The sequence below is a fragment of the Narcine bancroftii genome, chromosome 13, assembly GCF_036971445.1.
Source record: "Narcine bancroftii isolate sNarBan1 chromosome 13, sNarBan1.hap1, whole genome shotgun sequence".
Lineage (NCBI taxonomy): Eukaryota > Metazoa > Chordata > Chondrichthyes > Torpediniformes > Narcinidae > Narcine > Narcine bancroftii.
The window spans coordinates 38,004,930-38,027,152 of NC_091481.1; the positions used below are offsets into that span (position 1 = coordinate 38,004,930).

Consider the following 22,223-nt stretch of genomic DNA (forward strand, 5'->3'; position numbering starts at 1 on the left):
CTCTTTGCAAAGTTGTATACACAATTGGAATAAGCTTTTTAATATTAATATCTGTGATTAATTGTTCCAAATAACTTTGTTCAGGTAATATCAAATCTGGACCTAAACTTTCTCTTAAATATGCCTTTAACTGATAATAAAAGAATATTGTATTGTTTTGTATTCCTACTTGCTTTTCAATTGCTCAAAAGTCTTTTTTTTGAAATTTTTATTTAAAAATTTTATAAAATATTACAAAGAAAGAAAATAAAAAGATAAAAATGCAGATATATAAAAGAAAAATATATAAAAAATAACAGTAATATCCCATACCCCACTCCCTCTCTCTACCAGCTACATTATCTTAACTTCCTCCCCAACCCCTCAGACCCTTAAAAAAAATTATACATTTGTAATTAATTAATCAAAGTCCCAACTCTTTACATAACTTTTTCTTAAGATCAAAATCCAAATATAAACCCCACATTTTAACAAAAAAAAGTAATTATTTCGCAAATTATAAGTTATTTTTTCCAAATATAAACACAATTGCAATTCATTAAGCCATTTTTGTATATTCAATTCCATATCATTTTTCCAAGTTATTGCTATACATTTTATTGCAACCGCTAACCCTAACCGCAAAAATTCCAATTGTGGCTTATCAGCCAATCCCAAAGTAACAGCGTTCACGTAACCCAATAAACACATCATTGGATCCATTTGCAAATCGATTATAAATAAATCTCTCAAAAATTTAATAGCTTTTTCCCAAAAGGATTTAACTTTCTTACATGTTCATACACAGTGCATAAAAGTACCTGTCTTTTCTCCATATCTAAAACACAAATCTGTTAGACTAAATTCATATTTCTTCACTTCTCAGGATGAATAAAATTATAATTAACCATAGTATATCTCACATTAATTAATTTTGTAACACTATCAGTACACATATTTGACCATTCCTCCCAAGACGATTCAATATCTAAATCTTTCTCCCATTTCTCTTTTGTCCTATATAGCCCAACTTTATCCATCCTTTCTTACAACAACCTATACATATCTGATATAAATCCTTTCGTTTCCTTGTCAACCATTATAATCTCAAACTTAGATTGACTTGGTAAAATTAAATCCTTACCTAATTGTGTTCGCAAAAAATCTCGAACTTGATAATAAGCAAAATAGAATTTGCAGAAATACTAAATTTCTCTTGTAATCTATTAAATGAAGAAAATTTACCCGCCTCAAAACAATCTTGTATAATACTAATTCCTTTCAGTTCCCAATTTTTCAAATAAGGATTATTTAAAGAAAACAGATATTCTGATACAACGATGATTTAATCAAAATTTTACCTTAAGAGCCTATAAGTTGATCCTGCTGAAACCAAATATCCAATATATGTCTTAATACTGGTAATTTATATTTTTGTAACAATAAAGGATTCCATTTATAAATAAATTGACACATTTGTTTTTCAGAAATTTGATCCAATTCAACTTTAGCCCAGACAGGTGGTTGTTGAACATCAAACAACCTGTTAATGAATTTCAACTGTGCCGCTTCATAATAGTTTTGAAAATGTGGTCATTGAAGTCCTCCCCATTTGTATCGCCACATTAATTTATGCATAGAAACCCTAGACAATTTACCCTTCCATAAAAATAACCAAATTATTTTATTTAATTCTTTTAAAAATTTCTTCGGGATCACACATGGAATAGATTGAAAAAGATATTGTATATGAGGATAAATATTCATTTTTATACAATTTACTCTCCCAATTAAAGTTATTGGCAAATCTTTCCATTTCTGTAAATCAATTTTAATCTTATTCAACAAAGACATATAATTCAAAATATATAAGTCCTGATATTATTTAGTAACTATAACTCCTAAATATTTAATCTTATCAGACCATTTAAATTTAGTAATCTATCTACAACCTAAATAATCCTCACCTGATATTGGCAATATTTCACTCTCCTCCCAGTCAACCTTATAACCTGACAATGTGCCATACTGATTTAATAAATTTTGCAGCACCCTCAAAGATTCTTTAGGATAAGTTAAATATATTAGAACATCATCAGCAAACAAATTAATCTTAGACTCTTGTTCACCTACTTTGATACCTTTAATGTCCAAATTTTGCCTAATAGCTTGAGCTAAAGGTTCCATTACCAAAGCAAACAATGCTGGTGAAAGAGGACAACCTTGTCTAGTTGATCAAGATAATGTAAAAGCCGATGAAATCAGACTATTCATCATTATTTGTTCTGTAGGATTAGTATATAAAGCTTTAACCCAGTAGTAAAGAGCGGTCCAAATTGAAATTTTTCTAAAACCTTAAATAAAATTTCCAATCAATCCTATCTGCATCCAACACCACTATCATTGGTTTAGTGACATTATCAACTGAATATCGACCTTTTATAAATCCAGCTTGGTCAACATGTACTAGTTTTGGCAAATAATTAGCCAATCTATTAGCTAATACTTTCGCAACAATTTTATAACCTACTTTTAATAAAGATATTGGTTGGTAAGAAGACACTTTTAATGGATCTCTATCTTTCTTTGGAATAACAGTAAGCAAGTCCTCAAAAATTATTTTGGAAATGAACCCATCTCAGTTGCCTGTTTCAAAACTTCCATATAAATCAGAAACAACAAATGTTAAATTCTTTATAAAATTCTTCTGTAAACCCATCTTCACCTGGGGGGGACTTTCCTCCCGACATTGATTGCAATGCTTTCTTTAATTCCAATTCTGCAAAAGGACTATCTAAGTCATTAATATCCTTCCCAGTCAATGATGACAAATTTAAATTAACCAAAAACAAATCAATTTGCTCAGTATTTTGTCTACTTTCGGATGTGTAAAGTTAATTGTAAAATCTAAAAAATTCCTCATTAATTTCCTGAGGTTTATGTAATCTCCCAATCTTTCCTAATTGCATTAATTGTTCTTGATGCTTGTTCTGTTTTTAATTGCCAAGCTAAAACCTCACAGAAATGCGACATCGGGCGCATGCTCATTGGGCCTGTTGCATAGTAGCGGGTGCTCGCAGGCATGTTACAGCGCTTTCCTGGTTGCTCCCCTGCATGACTCCGCTTGACTCACCCCTCGGTCACGCTGACGGCGCTGCTTCCACGAGTGTCCTGGCTGACGTCGGCGCCGTCTTTATCGGTCGGATCCCTGGGGACGTCATATTTCTTTCAAATTGATCCAGGGACATCCTCTGTGACTTGGGTTCCATGCTTAATTGATCCTGGTGCTTCTTCTGCTTGGTTGGCCCAAATTTTTCACTTTTTCCACAACTTTAATAACTAATTTCTTCTGCTTCTGACCTTTTCCTTTTTTCATTTCTTGCAGCCCCAACACTTAATACATCTAATGGACTTTTTAACTGATAAACAGTTTATATAACTCGGGTATTAATCAATCCTTCCAGGGAGAGACAAATGTCTTGGTTCTATGCCATCTTGCCATGCCCACCCCCCCCCCCCCCCCCCACGCACTCAAATGTCATTAAAGTTGAACCTTGAAAACAAACTTTTATTGACTTAATTCCTTTGTTAAACCAAATATCAAAAAGTATTATTGTAAAAGAATTAAGTTGATTCTGACCAATATCATTCCTGGTGTCTGAAAATTTCTTACTCCCACTTCTAAATGTATTTTACTCCATATTTTAAAAAGATATTTAAACAAAGAAATATTTCTACCTCCAATAAAAAGCTTATCATTCCATTTATATATAAAATTCTCTGACTTATCTTCTCCTATTTTATTCATTTCTATATAAATCTATGCTGGATTCTCTCCTTAAAATTTGGTAATTTTAGTCCTCCTAATTCAAACTTCCATGTTAATTTTTATAATACAACTCTTATAAATTTCCTTACATATTTATTTAGTTCTTGAAAAAAATTGATGGTATAAATATAGGTTGCATTTGAAATAAATACTGTACTCTAGGAACATATTCATTTTTAAACAATTAACCCTTCCTATTAATGTTATAGGTAGTTTTTTTCCATTTCCATATATCTTCTTCTGCTTTCTTAAGCAATGGTATATAATTCAATTTAAATAGATTATTTATTGTTATCAATCTTAAAACCTAAATATCTGCCAACAGCTCTATTGCTAAAATAAATAATGATGGTGACAATGGACATCCTTGTCTACTTGATCTACTCAATAAAAAAGATTCAGATATTTGCCCATTTGTTACCACTTTCATTTTAGGTTTATTATATAGAGCTCTGATCCAATCTATAAATCTGGGTGCTATTCCAAATTTACTTAATATTTAAAATTCAAGTCTATCAAATGCTTTTTCAGCATCTAACTACAACACTAAGTACATCTCTTAACTGTGCTAAATATATTATACTCATTAACTTTGTTACAGTATCTGCTAATTTCCTTTTTTTAACAAATCCAGTTTGATCAATATTTATTAATTTAGGTAAATATTTCGCTATTCTGTTTGCTAACAGTTTAGATATTATTTTATTAACTGCACTTAACAATGAAATAGGTCTACATGATGACAGATTCAAAGGATCTTTCGCTTTTTTTTTAAATCACTTATTGGTGTCTTAAATTATTCTGTCTCTCCCACCTGTTCTAGTACTTCCATAAATGGAGGAATTAATAAATCTTTAAATGCTTTATAAAATTCAGGGGTAAAGCCATCTTCTGGAGACTTACTATATTGCAATGAACCCAATGATTCTTTAACATCCTTTTCAGTAAATGGAGTAGCCAATACTCCTTGATCTTCTGTATTTAATTTTGGTAAATTTATTTGAGAAAAAAATTCTTCTATTTTATTTTCATTTTTTTAATATATTTTTTTCTCTTGGGACATTTTGAACTTGGACTGTAATGGTCTGATGGTTCTCACCCCCCCCACCCCACTTTATCTGCTATTAATGTAGAGTTATCATAAAGGGTGTTGTTTAATGAAGTAATTCTGTTATTGCTAATAAATTATGTTAAACAACCCATTTGTTTATGCGTCGCTCAATAGCTGCTGGTGGGCAGACAGGCTGGGTGGGACACACACTTTTCCTCAGGTGTGTAATGCTGCAGACACCCAGTGAACCAGAGCTCCGCGCCACCCCACTGCAGCAGCCCATCTTTTAACGGGCGGCCAGTCTCTAACCCTAGCCCCGGGCCCCTTACCTTTTCGGTGCTTTCAGCTTGCTCTCCACTCACAGGCACTGCCTCTATCGCTAGGAACGTCACTCCACTCTCAGTCCAGTACAGTCCATCCACCAGCCACCTCCCCCCCCACTTTTATTTTCATTTTTAACAATTTTTACTGATATAATTTTTTAGAAAATTCTTTAAAATTTTCATTTATTTATTGTGATTTATGTTATCCAATTTGATTCTTTCTTAGATGCTATAATTGCCCTAGAAACTTGTTCTGTTTTTAATTGCCACGCAAGAACTTTGTGTCTCCTAACTCAACTCCTATCTTTGCTTAGTTCTCATTATCTCTCTTTCTGTTTTATGTTTTCAATTATACTTTAATTTCATATTTAACAACATTATTTTTTCTTCATTTGATTGTATATGTAATTTTTTTCTATTATTTTCTTCTCAAGTTTTTCTACTTTCATATAATATTTTTTAAAATTTAGATACATAACATTATTTAACCTCTTAAATATGGTTTCAATGCATCCCATAAAACAAACTGATTCATTTCTGAATTAGAATTAATTTTTAAAAAAATATCCGTTTTTGCTTTTCCATAAACTCACAGAAATCCTTCCTTTTTAACAACATAGAATTAAATCTCCATCATTAAACCGATTTGTCTTCATCTTCTATTGATATTAATTACTAAAAGTAAAGATGAATTATCTGATAAAATTCTTGCTTTATACTCTACTCTCTTTATTCTTCCTTACAATTGTGCCGATATTAAGAAAAAATCAATTCAGGAGTAAGAGTCATGTCTTTTCGAGTAAAAAGAATAATCCCTTTCTTTTGGATGAATCCTCCTCCATACATATATTAATCTCATATCTTTCATTAATGACTGTGACTTTGACAGATTTACTTTTAATAACATTTCTTCCAGATCTAACCAATAGTGGGTCAAGACTCCTCCTATTAATAAATTTTCATGGGTATTTGCTAAATTCAAAAATGTTTCTTGCACAAATTTCTTGTAATCTAAATTTGGTATTTAAGCACTGTCACAAGTGAGTTGCTGTTACTACTGGGCTGTTTTTATTAAAATGACCAGTTATCTGAAAGTATTCATCCGAAATAGGCCCAGCCCTGACCATTTTGGATAATCAGAGTTGCACTGACCTAGTGCTAAAATGGACACATTTCCAACCTTCCAACTGACTTAAGTTTTGTCCCCTGCCTGTCCTTCCTCACAAACTCAGAACAGTATGCTTTAGACCTTCTGCCCTATTCTCTGCACTCTCATTCTGGTTCCCACCCCTTGCCAAACTAGTTTAAACCCCCCCCTCCTCCCCCCCCCCGGCCAACAAATCTAGCAAAGCTTCTCACCAGGATACTGGTCCCCCTCCAGTTTAGGTGCAGCCCATCCTTTTTGTACATGTCAGACCTTCCCCAGATGAGATCCTCATGATCCACAAATCTGAACCCCTGCCCCCTGCACCAACTCTTCAGCCACTCATTCATCTGCCACAATTCCTATTCCTACCCTCTCTGGCATGGCACAGGCAGCAATCGTGAGATTACCACCCTTGAGGTCCTGCTTTTTAACTTCTTTTGGAACTCCCGATATTTCCTCTTTAAGACCTGATTACTACTCCTGTCTATGTCATTTTTCCCCACGTGGACCCTGAAATCTGGCTGCTCACCCTCCCCCTTCAGAATGCTGTGAAGTCAATCAGAAATGTCCCTGACTCTGGCACTTGGGAGGGAGGCAACATACAATCTGGGAGTCTCAGTCTCATTCATGGAACCTCCTATGTATTCGAACCAATGAGTCCCCAGTTACCCTTTCTCTCTTCCCCCGCCCCCCCCCCCCCCCCCCCCGTGCCAAGGGGCTAGTCTCGTGCCAGAGACGTGACCACTACAACTTGTCCCTGGTAGATCGTTTGCCCCCAACAGTATCCAAAACATTGTTATGGGGAATGGGTATTCTGCTCTGTCTGCCCCTTCTCTCTCCTAACAGTCACCCAGTTACATGCCTCCTGACTTTTGGGGGTGAGTGTCTCTCTGAAGCTCCTCTGTATCACTGCCTCCTGAATGATCTGGAGTTCATAATGTGGTAAATTGGATTAGCAAGTTTGCAGATGACACAAAGATTGAAGTTGAAGTGAGGAAGGTTTTCAAAGCTTGCAGAGGGACCATGACCACTGCAAAAATGGCAGATAGAATTTAATGTGGACAAATGTGAGATGTTGTAATTTGGAAGGACTAACTAATATAGCACATACACAATAAATGGTAGGGAATGATAAGTGCAGTTGAACAGAGTGATCTGGTAATTCATAAGAATAAATACAAGCAGGCTTTTTCTGCAGAGGTTAGGTGAGATGTGGCTAGCACTGATTAGAGTCTGGAAATGTTCTGACCACCAGTTCAGGGTGGACATCTTCTCCGTGTAGAGCGCCTGGCCATCTGCACTGTTCAAGGGACTTTGGACCTGGTGCGAATGGCCGTACACCGCTTTAATGACTTCATAAAACCCTCTGTAGTCACTGGTGTCTGCGCAAAGCCGAGTTCTGTCTGCGAGGTTGGTCCACCACATATTCTGAATCTCTTGAAACTTGCACTGGAGATTGCTGCACACTAGGTGGAAGGCTGCATCCTTATCAAGACAAGACGGCTGAGCTAGGTGCGCCCGTTGGGCGGATCTCTTCTTCAGCAATTCGGATCTCTTGATTGTTTTCATCGAACCATTCTTTGCTCTTCTTTGTGGAAAACCCTCAGACTTCTTCAGAAGTCTCAGGGTGGAAGTTTTTAGGTGTTCCCAAAGCAATTCTGGAGAAGGATCTGTGGGGAAACTGGGATCCACAAGCCTCGACTGAAGATTCTTGTGGAAGTCGGCTTTCACTTCAGTTGACTAGAGTGAACTTCTTCCTTGGAGTGCTTCCGCTCTTTGGCTTGGATTTGAAGTGGAGACTGAGTTTGGAGCGGACAAGACGATGGTCAGTATGACATTCTGTACTTTGATTGCATGGGTGAGTAAGACGTCCCAAAGGTCTCTCTGACTCATCAAGATGGAGTCTCTGAAGTGCCAGTGCTTGGACTGAGGTTGTCATCTAGGTTGTCTGCAGACTGTCTTTCCACTGAAAATGGTGTATAGAGCCATGTACTGACCACCCTCCTGTACAGCTCCAAGTCATGGGTCATGTACCATCACCGACACTGCCTCCTCACCATTCACTGGGGTGACCGTCACCAACATTGAAGCCCTTGAACAGGCAGAGGTTGCCAACGTTGAGACCATGCCATTGAAGACACAGTTACACTGGGCAGAGCACATCTCCAGGTTGGAGGATGATCACTTGCCCAAATTGTGCTGCATGGTCCACTAGCCATCATCACAGAGGGGCTCTGAAAAAGAGGTACCAGGACTCTCTGAAGAAATCCCTTACTGTCTATCACATTGACCATTGCCAGTGATCTGCTCTAGCCTCCAATCGTGCAGCCTGGTGACACACCATTCACCAGTCTGTGTCCTCCTTCAAGAAAGCATGCAGAGCTGGCCTTGAGGACAAAAGGAGATGGAGGAAAAACCGCGCCAAACCCAGAACTGAATTTCCCTTGCAGCCAATGCAGCCGGGTATGTCTGTCCTGCATTGGCCTCATCAGCCATTAGTAAGCCTGCAGCAGATGTGGACAGTCCCTTTCCTAAATCTTCATTCGTAAAGCCAAGCCATGAGGAGGTGAGACAAGAATGAGAAGTCATAGGGTACAGATGAAAGGTGTGATGTTTCTGGGGAATATTTGTGGAACTTTACACAGAGAGTGGTGGGGGTGTGGAGTAGTAAGCTGCCAGCTAAAGTGATTGCGAGGTCGATTTTGACAGATTCATGAATGGGAGGGGTATGAAGGGTTATGGTCAGTGCGCAGGCCAATGGGACTCTGCAGAATAATAGTTTGGCCCAGATTGGGTAGGCCAAAGGCCCTTTTCCTTAAGCCTAGTGTTCTATAGTTCTATTAGCCCTCAGGGACACCACTAGTCACAGGACTCCAACCCAAATAACAGCTTCCCAGCATTACCCATTGCCGTCTATGAGCCAAACAATTCTATCAAAATTATCAACACCCTGTGCATCTGCACCTTCTAAATCAGTCCTTGTCAAATGCCTTATTAAAGTCCATGTGGACAACATCTAGTGCCATACCATCATCGACCATCTTTGTTATCTCCTCAAAAAACTCAGCTGGATTGGTAAGACGTGATCTGGTTCTTACAAATCTGTGTTGACTATTCCTTAATCTGACCATGACTTTTCAAAAGTGCATAATTCCATCCTTAAGTATCCTTTCCAATAGCTTACTTCCACTGACGTGAGGTGTACTGACCTATAAATTCCTGCATTAACCTTTTTGTACAAAGGTACAACATTAGCTACTCTTCAGTGCAGAAACGTTATGGAGAAGTGCAGCAGGTCCCACAGCGTCCAAAATGTAAAAGGCAGTGGACATATTGGGTCTCAATCCTTTCAAATATGAGCTATCACTATTGAAGAAGGAAAGGAAATTATAGTCTGGTTAGCCTGATGATATTAAGAAGGTGCTGGAGTAGGTTGTCAAGGATGATGTTACAGAGTGTTTGGAAGCATGTGTCAGGATAGACCAAAGCCAGAATGGTTTCCTTTAGGGAAAATCTTGCTTGACAAACATATTTGAATTCATTGAAGAAGTGACAAACAGGCTGGATCAGGAAGATGGAGGGAATGTTGTGTATTTGGATTATCAGAAGGCATTTGACAAGATAAGAGCCCGTGGTACAACAGGAAACATACTAGTGTGGGGAGAGCATTGGCTGATTGGCAGGAAGCAGAGAGTTGGGATACAGGGATCATGTTCTGATCGGCTGCCAGTTGCTCGTGGGGTTCCACAGGGGTCGGGGTTGGGGGCTGCTTCTTCTTTTTGTGTTGTATATTAATGATTTGGATTATGGAATGAATGGGTTTGTGGCCAAGTTTTTTCAGATTTTAAGTTTATTGTCCCAGAGAGTACATGCATGACATCACATGTAACCCTGAGATTCTTTTTCCTGTGGGTGAGTCAGAATTAGCGCTTATTGGAAATACAAAAAAAACTACACAGTGTACACATATAAATAAAGAAATGTAAACAAATTGACTGTGCAATACAAAGAGAATAAAAAACACAATAAAATGCACAAGAGTCCTAATGAGCCCCTGATTGAGTTTGTCATTGAAGAGTCTGATGGTGGAGGGGGAGCAGCTATTGAAACTGGAGGTGCAAGTCTTGTGGCACCGAGACCTCTCTCCTAATGATAGCAGTGAGAACAGAGCGTGTGCTGGGTGGGGTAGAACCTTGCCCTCCGACAGCAGCACCCCCCTATCTATGTTCTCGAGAGTTGGGAGGGTTTTGCCTGTGATGTCCTGAATTAATCAAAGGGAGGTGGAGGAGTAGGTGGTGTAGAGGAAACACGGAGGCTGCAGAAGGGCTTGGATTAGGAGAAAGGGCAGAGAAATGGCAAATGAAATATAATGTCATGACATTTGGTAGAAAAAAATAAATCGGCAGACTATTTTTAAATGGAGAAAAGATTGAAAATACCCAGATGTATGTTGAGACGGTGGTGAAGAAGGCAACTACAATCCTGGCATTCAGTTCAAAAGGAATAGAATATGAAAATTTAAATAAATTTAGAGACCGCATTAACAGGCCATTTCGACCCACGAGTCTATACCGCACAATTTACACCCAATTAACCTACACCCCCAGTAACTTTCGAATGATGGGAGGAAACCGGAGCCCCCGGGAAAACCCACGCAAGCACAGGGAGAACGTACAAGCTCCTTACAGACAACACAGGATTTGAACCCCAGTCCTGATCTCTGGCACTGTAAAAGCATTGTGCCAACTCTGCTACCCAATATAAGAGCAGGGATGTAATGTTGAGGCTTTATAAGGCTCTGGTGAGACCTCACTTTGAGTATTTTGAGCCGTTTGGGGCTCCCCGTTTAAAAGATGTGCTGAAGTTGAAGAGGGCTCAAAGGAGGTTCAGTGGGATGATTCTGGGAATGAAAGGGTTATCTGAAGAACAGTTGACAGCACTTGGCCTCTATTTGTTAGAATTTGGGAGAATGAGGGGGTAATCTAATTTAAATATTTCAAATATTGAAAGGCGTTATCAGAGTTTTCCTTGGTGGAAGAGTCTGGGACAAGAGGATTCAATTTTGAAGGGTGTCTGCTTAGAACAGAAATTTCTTCAGCCAGAAGGTGGTAAATCTGTGGAATTTGTTGCCACAGACAGTGGTCCAGGCCAGGTCATTGGGTGTATTTAAGTTAGAGATTGAAAGGTTCTTGAGTAGGCAGTACATCGTAGGTTTGGGGAGAAGGCCAGGTAGTGGGGCCGAGCGGGCAAATGGATCAGTTCACGATTGAATGACGGGGCGGGCTTACCGGGCTGAATAGCCTATTTCTTATGTTTCATGAACAGAAGAGAGCTTCTTTGATAATAATTTTAATTGCTTCTCTTGTCTTCTAGAAGGATTTGATTATAATGATGATGAGATCTATGAATGCAAAAGTGGAGAAGTATTTGGGAACCAGCGCCAATTTTCTCTGCAATTTTTCTGGGACTTTAAGGTAACTATTTTTGAATATTGATAGAAATAAATATTTTACTTAGATATGTGCATAATCTAGTCAAACCTATTTTACAGATAAATTTGTTGGGTGAAAAAGATGACACTCCTGTTCATTTCTGTGATAAATGTGGATTGCCAATCAAGATATATGGACGCATGGTAAGTAATGTTATTTTCCTCAGCTGTGATTGTGGTCGATTTTTCTCATAGATATAAAGTGCTTTACCTGTTTCCTGCTTTGTTAATGTCTGTAAAGTGAAAGAGAAACTTTTTGCAGAAGACTTATGACTGCAGATGCTAGAATCTTGAGCCAAAACAAACCTCTGGAGGAACTCAGCAGAGGATTAGTGGACGTTTTGGGCGAGGACCTGATACAGGCTCTTGACTTGAAAATGCAAACTATTCCTCTGTCTCCACAGATGTTGCCTGACCCACTGAGTTCCTCCGGCAGTTGGTTTTTCACCTATTCATAAAAATTGGAAAATGATATTCTTGTTTTGTTCACTAACAAACGTGTTTAGCTCTTTTCAGGAACTTGGCCCCAAGGTCTCCCTCTACCTCAGCACACCTGCCAGTACTTGGAGTCTTAAAGTGCAATACTTCACAATTGTTTTAACTCAATTCCATCTGCCATTTATCTGAGCGAACTGTCCAGCTGATCTGTGTCCCCCTAGCAATAGTCTTCGCTATCCACAAATCCACCGATTTCTGTAAACTAGATAATTAAGCCATCTACATTCTCATTCATGTCATTTTATGTGATATTATAAAGATCCCAACAGGACACCACTGGTTACAGTGTTAAAGTCAGACAAATAATCCTCTACTCATCCTTCACTTACCAAGCTAATTTTGAGTGAGGTTTTCCAACATGCTTCTGATCTTATCCTTTAACCTTCTGCACCAGCTTATCATGTGGGGGCTTATCCAAAGCATTGAGGAAGTCCATGTATCTCGTGCTCCTTCATCAATTTTTTTAATGGAACTCAGAGGTGTAAGAGAGGATCACTGTTAATATCCTGAAGTGGTCTGACCGGGGTGCCTAGAATCAAGGGTGTACTCTAAATATATAGGCGTTACATGTTCAGGAGTAGCATCTGAGGATTGTTTTCACAACTTTTAATGAAAACTTTGAGCACTCTGTGAAGCCCAGATTTTAAAATTTATTCAAGAATGAGAGTTAATTTTGAATACATGGGAATTGTGAGATATCTGAATTAAGCAGGAAAATAGGATTGAGGAAGATGATAATTTTGAAATAGTGCTGCAGGCTCGAAGGACATATCAGGTTCTTTTTACGTTGATGTTAAGAACAGGAGTTGAGTCCAAACCTAATTTCTTCTTTCCAAGCTGCCTTTCTTATAATTTTTGCATTGGGTAGTTTAAAAAAAAGTACAATCCAATATTTTTGTTATCTTAATTGTGCACTTCTTCACAGATTCCATGTAAACATGTTTTTTGTTTCAACTGTGCAAGTTTGCAAGAAAGAAAGGCGGACAGGATATGTCCAGGGTAAGTTCATATCTGTGAACTACAAGCTGTGTTTCTCAGGTTATACACCTAAAATTCTTTTCCAAGTTCTTAAAATATGTTTTCTTTCTCTCATGGCTATGAAATGCACAAAATTGTGCAGATGATGTGAGAACTGTATACTGATATACAACAGAGGCGGCAACTCCAAATCTAGAATTTAGTGCAACCTTGTAAGCTTCTGCAGGTTAACCATGTCCTGATAACGGGGTCGTGGGGCCATCACTTTATATCCCCAAGCTACTCATTCATCTTTCATGGTTATCCATTGAGGTACTATATTTTCTGTAGGAGTGTATTAATCAGTTGAATGCCAAATTTTGAGGTTAATTACTCACGATAGAAGCCAATTCCAGCCTCTTAAGCCCATACTGCCCAATTTCACCCAAATTAACTGACAGCCCCGTACATTTTGGAAGGTGGGAGGAAACTGGAGCATCAGGATAAACCAACGCAGACACGGGGAGAACGTACAAACTCCTTACAGACAGTGCTCGATTCAAACCCATGTTGCTAGCACTGTAATACCGTTTTGCTGACTGCACATAATTAACAAAAGCAGTCTGAGATTCATCCTCTTGATCATCTACTAATTCATTTCAAAACTATCTTCATTTCCGTTGGTGATTCTGCCGACAACTGTGGTGTCATCGCCATACTTGTAGATAGTATTGGAATTGGGTCTGGCCACACAGCCATGAGTGTATAATGAGTCGAGCAGTGGGCTAAGCACGCATCCTTGGGGTGGGCCTGTGTTCATGAGGAGGAGACGTCTCCAATTCATACTGACTGTGATCTTCCGACGAGAAGAGCAGCCGCATAGATGAGTTGCTGTTTTCGAGGTGATCCAAAGCTAAATGGAGAGCCAGTGATATTGCAACACATGTTAATTCTGGCCAAGACCAGCCTCTCAAAGCATTTCATTGCAGTAGAAGTTAGTGCTACTGGGCAATAGTCATTGAGGCAACTCACACTATTCTTTGGATGATTGATGCCCTTTTGAAGCTGGTGGAAACCTCTGACTGCCACAATGAGAGATTGAAAATGTCCGTGAACACTCCAGCTAGTCATTACCACAGGATCTGGTGTCTTGCGAGGGTTCACCCTCTTGAATGATGTTCTAGCATTGCCCTCAGAGATAGATATCAGAAGTTCCTCAGGATTTTGAGGGATTCTAGTAGACACTATTTGGTTCTTCTCATAGTGGGCAGCTAATTGGGTAGTGAAGCATCGCAGCTATCTATAGTGTTCACCCTCGCTTTGTAGGCTGTAATGGCCTGTACTCCTGCCATAGCTGGAGTGTATCTGTCTCTGACTCTGGCTTCCTCCAGAATTGGCACTTTGCTTCAGAGATGGCCCTTCTGCAGGTCATACCTGGACTTGTAGAGATCGAGATCCACGGCCTTAAACGCCTTTATTCTCACCCTCTGCAAGTTGCAAATTCTCTGATTCATCCAAGGCTTCTGGTTGGGGAACACCCGGTTTGTGCGTGTGGGCACACACTCATCCATGTAGATCTTAATGAAGTCAGTGACACTATTGCATATTCATTCAAGTCTATGGATGAGTTCTTGAATATGTTTCAGTCCAATGATTCTAAGCAGTCCTGCAGACACTCCTTTTTTTTGAATATTTATTGTTTTTCAGGTTTCGATGCAGTAATTTTACAGCTTGGCAACAATAATCGTTATAAGTTGACATTGATTACCACTTATCCATATCATATCTATTCAAATTTACCAAAAGGTCCAAACCTAATACCCCTTATCCTCTCTTCCCCCCCCCCCCCCCCCACTCAGTACACGGACAAGTGGGTAACCAAGACATTTAAACAACAAAATATAGGGATAAATCATATTGGAGAATTATGGGTCAGATCTGATGCAGCAGGGAGGAACCAGGCCCATTTCCCTTTGTTCCTTGACTTTTCCTGGCTGGGCTAAGCCAGGCCCCTAGTTTAGGGCAAGTCAGGCCCCAAGTCACAGCTGCGCTCCTATGTGGTTCAGGTACGGCTGCCAGATTTTTTTGGAAGGTGCCGTACCTTCCCCTCAGGTTGTAGGTAATCTCCAGGGGAACACAAGCTTGCATCTCCCTGCTCCAATGCGCAATACTCAGGTGAGAGTCGGATTTCCAGGTAACTGCTATGCTCTTCCTGGCCACCGCCAATGTGATCACTACAAATTGAACTTGGAACTTGGACAGCTTCATTGTAAGTCTTATGTCCATCATTTTACCCAGCAGGAACAGTTCAGGGTCCTGCTGGAATTCTTTACCGATGATTTTCCCTAGGACTTCACCTAGCTCTACCCAGAAAGGCCTCACCTTGGTACATATCCAGGTCGCGTGCACAAAGGTTCCTATCTCAATGCCACATCTGAAACACTGATCTGATGGTTCCGGCTTGGGCCTGTTAATCCTTTGCGGCGTTAGATACAGCTGGTGCAAGTTGTATGGCTGTATCATGCAGATCTGACACAGGGCGGACTAACACCACTCATCAATCGATGTTCCCAAATCCAACTCCCACCTCTGTCTCGCTTTATGAAAACCTCGTTTGGGTCCTTCTGGTTGGAGTAAGAAATACATTGCTGAAATGAATTTTCATGTGTTCCCCTTCGAATCCTGGTCACTTTGGCAGGGCCATGGTTGGACCTAGTTTGTCCTGGAGAAGAGATCTTATCTGAAGGTAGCAGTAAAATGTTTAAGCTGCTTGAATGACATTAATTGTCCCTGCTCGTAACAGTCCTTTATGCTCCTGATGCCGTTCCTGCACCAGGTGTCTAGGATCTTGTTACATACCGTCAAAGGTATTAAACGATTTGGAGTCAGGGGTATTTTTGGAATCAGCCCCAAGTTCATTCCTAAATATCGGTGAATATCACTCCAAATGTGAATAATTTGTCTTAAAATGGGGCTGTCTGTTTTTCCAGATAGTAATTTGGATCCCATTTATAAATAAAGTCCTCTGCTATCCTCTTGCCCACCAAGTGCAGTCCAATTTGTACCCAGGATGATACCTTCCCCCCCCCCCCCCCCCCTCCAAAGGGTGAGATGTACCTCGACTGGGATGCCCAATAGTATTTTTTAAAGTCTGGCAACCATAATCAGCCCAGGTCAGTTTTTCCCATTCTATAGGAATGTTCTTAATCGTGAGAGCAAGGCTTGAAATAAAACCCCTGGGAAAAGCCACAGGCAAGGTCTGAAAGAGATACTGAAGCCTTGGAACACATTCATTCTTACGCAGTTGATCCTACCCACCAATGTTATGGGCAAGGACATCCATCTACTTAAGTCCTCCTCGATCTTCCTCAGCAAGTTTATAAGTTTAACTTATACAGGTTGTTTAAGTCATTATCAATTTTTACTCCTAGGTACTTAATCCCATTTTGGGTCCACTTTAGGTAACTATTTTTTTCCCCGTAAGTGGCATAATCTCACTTTCATCTCAAATTATTTTGTACCTGGAGACCTCCCCACAGTCCTCCCAAGTGTGCAGCTTGGGCAATGAACTTACTGGGTCTGTCAAATGTACCAATACGTCATCAGCAAATAAACTGATCTTCTGTTCCTCCTGGCCTACTTGAAATCCTTTAATGTCCTCATCCTTTAATGAATGGCCTCAGCCAACGGTTCCATTGCCAGAATGAACAGAGCTGGAGATAGCGGACATCCCTGTCTGCTTGATCTTGTGAGTGGGAAGGCTGAATAAATCTGCCCATTAGTCACAATTTTTACCTTGGGTGCATAATATAGCGCCCTTATCCAATTAATAAAAGTTGGCCCTAGCCCAATTTTCTTCAGGACTTTAAATAAAAAATCCCACTCTAATCTATCCAATGCCTTTTCTGCATTGAGAGCCATGGCGAGACCCCTCTCATTTCTAGTTTGCGCCAGGTGCATTATGCTTAGTAGTCTGCCCACATTATCTGCTGCCTGTCTTTTTGGTACAAAGCCCACTTGATCTTTGTTAATTAGTTATGTCAGATACTTCACCAATCTATTTGCCAGGGCTTTGGCGATTATCTTATGGTCCTTATTTAATAGTGAAATAGGTCTATAAGAGGATGGCTTTAATGGCTCCTTGACTTTTTTCAAAATCGTCATAATGATTGCAGTTGAGAAAGATTCCACGAATCTATGAGTCTCCATTGCCTGGTCTATCACCTCCATGTAAATTCCCTATAGAACTCAGGCAGAATCCCATCCTGTCCTGGAGACTTGTTGGTTTGAATGCGTTCAATGCACTCACTATTTCTTCTTCCATGAAGGGACAGTCTAAATCTTCCTGTCCTTCCAAATCCAAATTTGGGAACTCCATCTTTGACAGGAAGTCAGCCATTTTATTGGACCTCCCTTCCAATTCTGATTTATATGGTCCCTAAACATCCTCCACATTTCTTTGTGAACATCTGTTCCCAATTTACTCTCCCTTAGTTCTTGCTTCATCCCATCATAATTTCCCAAATTGAAAGCTTTCGCATTTTATTTGCTTTAATCCTTGTCCATGGCTATGCTAAAGCTCAGAGACTAGTGATCACTATAACCAAAATGGTCCCCCACCGAGGTCTACCACCTAACCAGGTTCATTACCCAGTACTAGGCCCAGTGTGGCCCCTCCTCTAGCCGGCTGGTCCACATACTGTTTTAGGAATTCTTCATGGACACACCTGACAAATTCTGCACCATCTGTCTCTCTTGCAGTCAGGAGGTGCCAGTCAATATTAGGTTATTATGATATTGATTTGGATTGAGGAAGGCATGGTTTTGTGGTCAAGTTTGCAAGTGGGAGGAGCAGGTAGTGTAAAGGAAATATGAAGGCTGCAGAAGGACTTGGATAACGAGAATGGGAAGAGAAGTGGCAAACATTACAGCAAAGAAACAAGCTCCTTCTAGTCTGTGCCAAACCTTTTTTTTCTGCCTAGTCCCACTGACCTGCACCCAGTCCATAGGCCTCCATACCTCTCACATCCATGTACCTGTCCAAATTCTTCTTAAATATTAAAATTTGTGCCCACATTCATTAATACAGAGAGCAACTCATTCCACACTCCCATCACTCTCTGTGTGAAGAATTTCCACTCATGTTCCCCTTAAACTTTCTTCTTCCACTCTTAACTCACATCCTCTGGCTTGTATCTCACCTACCCTCAGTGGAAAAAGCCTATCTACATTTATTCTGACTATCCCCTTATAATTTTAAAACCTCTATCAAATCTCCCTTCATTCTTCTACACTCCAGCCTGTTTAACTTTTCCCATAATTCAATTCCTGAAGTCCGGGCAACATCCCAGTAAATCATCTCTGCACTCTTTTCTGTAGTTAGGTGAGCAAAATTGCACACAATACTCTATACTTGGCCTCAGCAACATCTTACACAACTTTACCATAATATCCCAACTCCTACACTTTGATTTATGAAGGCCAATATGCTAAAAGCTCTCTTTATCACCCTATCCATCTGTGCTCCCACTTTCAGGGAATTTTGTATCTGTATTCCCAGATCCCTCCATTCTACTGCACTCCTCAGGGACCTACCATTTACTGTATATGTCCTTTCTTGGTTTGTCTTTTCAAGATGCAACACCTCACACTTGTCTGCAATAAACTCCATTGCATTATTCCTTGCATTGAAATTGATGCACCTGAGAAATTTCCTCCTCCGCTCCTCGATCTGTTCTGGGACTCTGATTCCCACCCCCCTGCAAATCTAGTTTAAACCCACTGGAGCAGCACTAGCAACACTTCCTGCAAGGATATTAGTCTCCCTCCAGATCAAATGGAAACCGTCCTGTCGGAACAGGTTCCACCCTTCCTGGAGGAGAGCCCAATGATCCAGAAACCTGAAGCCCTCCCTCCTGTACCATATTTGAGCCACGTATCAAGCTGCATTATCCTCCTATTTCTAACCTCACAGCTAACATTCCTGAGATCACAACCCTGGAGGTCCTGTTCTTCATCCTCGTGTCTAACTCCCTGAACTCTCCTGCTGGATCTCCTCACCCTTCCTACCTACGTCACATCCCTATATGGACCACAATATCTGGCTGCCCGTAAACTCGATATGAGATATCTCAGATCCTGGCACCAGGGAGGAAACATACAATCTGGAATACTCAATCTCTTCCACAGAACCTCTTATATGTCCACCTAACTATGGAATACTACGGGCATTCAGGTAAAGTGGCCATTATACCCATTCTGTTTTTAAAATCTGGTAACATTTGCCTCTTTTGCACTGGACTTCCATACAAATATAAATTTTAAATTTAGACATAGAGCAACATGCCTGTGCCACCCAATTGATGAACCTACATCCCCGTTACATCTTTGAACAGTGGGAAGAAACTGGAACAGAGGAAACCCATACAGACACAGGGAGAATGTACAAACTCTTAACAAACAGCACTGGATTCTCGCCTCATTTGCTGGTGCTGTAACAGTGTTGTGCTAACCGCTAACTGTGCTGCCCTTTGGAGTCAAGGAGGAGTGGGCTCAACAGATTAGAGAGGGATGGAGAAAGTAAAAGCAAAGGTTTTTCAGTAACGTCCTTGTTCTTATTTACCCTCTGCCTATGTATATTTTACAGTCTGATGAATCCGCTTTGGATGCCCTTCACAGGCAGCATGGTGAAAAGTACTAGAATGATTCTTTCTAGCATGGCCCAAATTTCTTCCACTCCCAATTCTTAATCAATACATAGATATCAGGCGGCATCACCGAATAATTGCTCTTTTCCTTATCACGTGTTCTCTGGCCAATACATGTGGCGTACCTGCAAATGCTAAACTTGGTGAATTGTAAATATGAATCCGTATCTTCTCTCAATATGTATTGAGCATAGGAGTTGGGATGTTGTGGTAAAGTTGTGTAAGACATTGATGAGGCCAAATTTGGAGTATTGTGTGCAGTTCTGGTCACCTAACTACAAGGAAAATATCAATAAGATAGAAAGAATGCAGAGAAGATTAATAGGATGTTGCCTGGACTTCAGGAACTGAGTTATAGGGAAAGGTTAAACAGGTTAGGATTTTATTCCCTGGAGCGTAGAAGAATGAGAGGAGATTTGATGGAGGTATGCAAAATTATGAGTGGGATAGATAGAGTAAATGCAAGCAGACTTTTGCCACTGAGTTGAGATGAGATACAAACCAGAGGACGTGGATTAAGAGTGAAAGGGGAAAAGTTTAGAGGGAACATTATGGGCTGCTTCTTCACACAGAGAGTGGTGGGAGTGCGGAATGAGCTTCCAGCTGAAGTGATGAATGTGGGCTCCATTTTAAAATTTAAGAGAAATTTGGACAGGTAAATAGATGAGAATGGTTGGAAGACTGTGGACTGGATGCAGGTTAGTGGGACGGGGCAGAATAATAGTTTGACACAGACTAGAAGGGCTGACAGGCCTGTTTTCTGTGCTGTAATGCTCGATGTATAAATTCACTTTTACTGGTAAATCGGCCTTGGCTCGCCAAGGGGTCTACAGTGATCTTTCGTAGATTATCTCTGCAGTTGATAATCCGGGCCTGGTTTGCAGAGTAGCCAGTATCTGAAGTAATGCCAGGGGTAACACATTTTGTGAATTCAGCCCAGTTTCGTCTGTTAATTTCAATGTTGAAGTTCCATTATGCACATTCCATTATTCCTGCTGCTTGTGGGATCACTGGAACTGTTGATCCATCGGCAGGTCTTGGCATCATTCTTCATTTATTTTTGTAATAAAGTGTGGACCATTGTTCTAAACAACATTTCAGACAGTCCATAAGGCAGGATAATTTCTCTTAACAAGATTTTTGCAACAGTCAGCACTATTATTGATGGTAGCTATAGCTTCAATTCACCTACAATTGCCATTCTTGAATGACCATGCAGGCTGGATGGGTCAGATGGCCTTTTGCCTGCATTTAGCTCATATCACTAAACCTTTCCTATCCATGCTACTATCGAAACATCATCTGATGGAAATATCTTGATATTCACCTGTTAACCTCTCTGAGGATCTTGGTTTCAATAAGATTCATTCTTCTCAATTCTAAAGAATGTAGGTCTAATATTTTCAGCCATTTTAGGTCAGGCAACTCCAATCCAAGAGTTAGCCAGGTACATGTCTTTTGGGGCTGCCTTTAGTGCTAGTTTATTCTTTCTAAGATAAGGGTGCAAAATTGTGTGCAGTACATCAGATATGGCATCAGCAATCCTGTGTAAATGCAGTAGTAACTGTATTTCCCTATTTCTAATCTCCATTCCTTTGCATTCCAAATGACCTGTTACAGCTTCCTGCTACCGTTTCGTGATTCATGCTCAAAAATGCCTGGAACGCTCTATACAACACTCATCTCTGTTTCTCCATGTCCAGGGCTAATCTTGCCTGACCAATCTGACTGGTTGTAGATGAAGAGAGTGCAGTTGATATATTTTCCATGAATTTCAGGAAGGCTTTTGTCAAGGTCCCATGTGGGAGACTGGTCCAAGTGGTTAGGATCTCCCAGTTCCAGAATAAGTGAGATCCAAAGCAGTCTTGCAGAGTGTGATGGGTGTGTGACTTGTTGCCTGAGACCAGTGGTATTGTGCAGGGATCTGTGCTGATTGTTATACACGAGAACAATTTGGATATGGAGGCGGAAGCCATGACTTTACAGCATGAACCTTCACTCCATCATCCTATCCATATCCTGTTGCAGAGGGCACAATATCCCCATGGAGACACGCCCTCCCATCTATTTTCATTTCATTGTTCACTAGAATGCCCTGGATGGTGGGATAATTACTGTAATAATTACAGTCACTCTGCTACCCTCCCCAGTGTAGGTGGCTGGTTGAAGAAAGGGGAGAGGCTAAGGGCATAGACCATGACTGATGAAATTGCTTTGTGAACTGCAGAGACTCGATGCTCC

General features: G+C 40.1%; 1 protein-coding gene across 5 annotated transcripts in view; it reads left to right on the plus strand.

The window, feature by feature from the left end:
• Positions 1–22,223, plus strand: part of cbll1 (Cbl proto-oncogene-like 1, E3 ubiquitin protein ligase) — a 68,384-nt gene that overhangs the window by 43,076 nt on the left and 3,085 nt on the right. For 4 of the 5 annotated variants that reach the window (XM_069907421.1, XM_069907424.1, XM_069907425.1 and 1 more), the window contains 3 exons: positions 11,703–11,803; positions 11,881–11,964; positions 13,244–13,317. In XM_069907421.1, coding sequence (XP_069763522.1) covers positions 11,703–11,803; positions 11,881–11,964; positions 13,244–13,317 — 259 coding nt within the window. The remainder of the gene's footprint in view (positions 1–11,702; positions 11,804–11,880; positions 11,965–13,243; positions 13,318–22,223) is intronic. The other variant, XM_069907423.1, reaches the window with a different exon arrangement.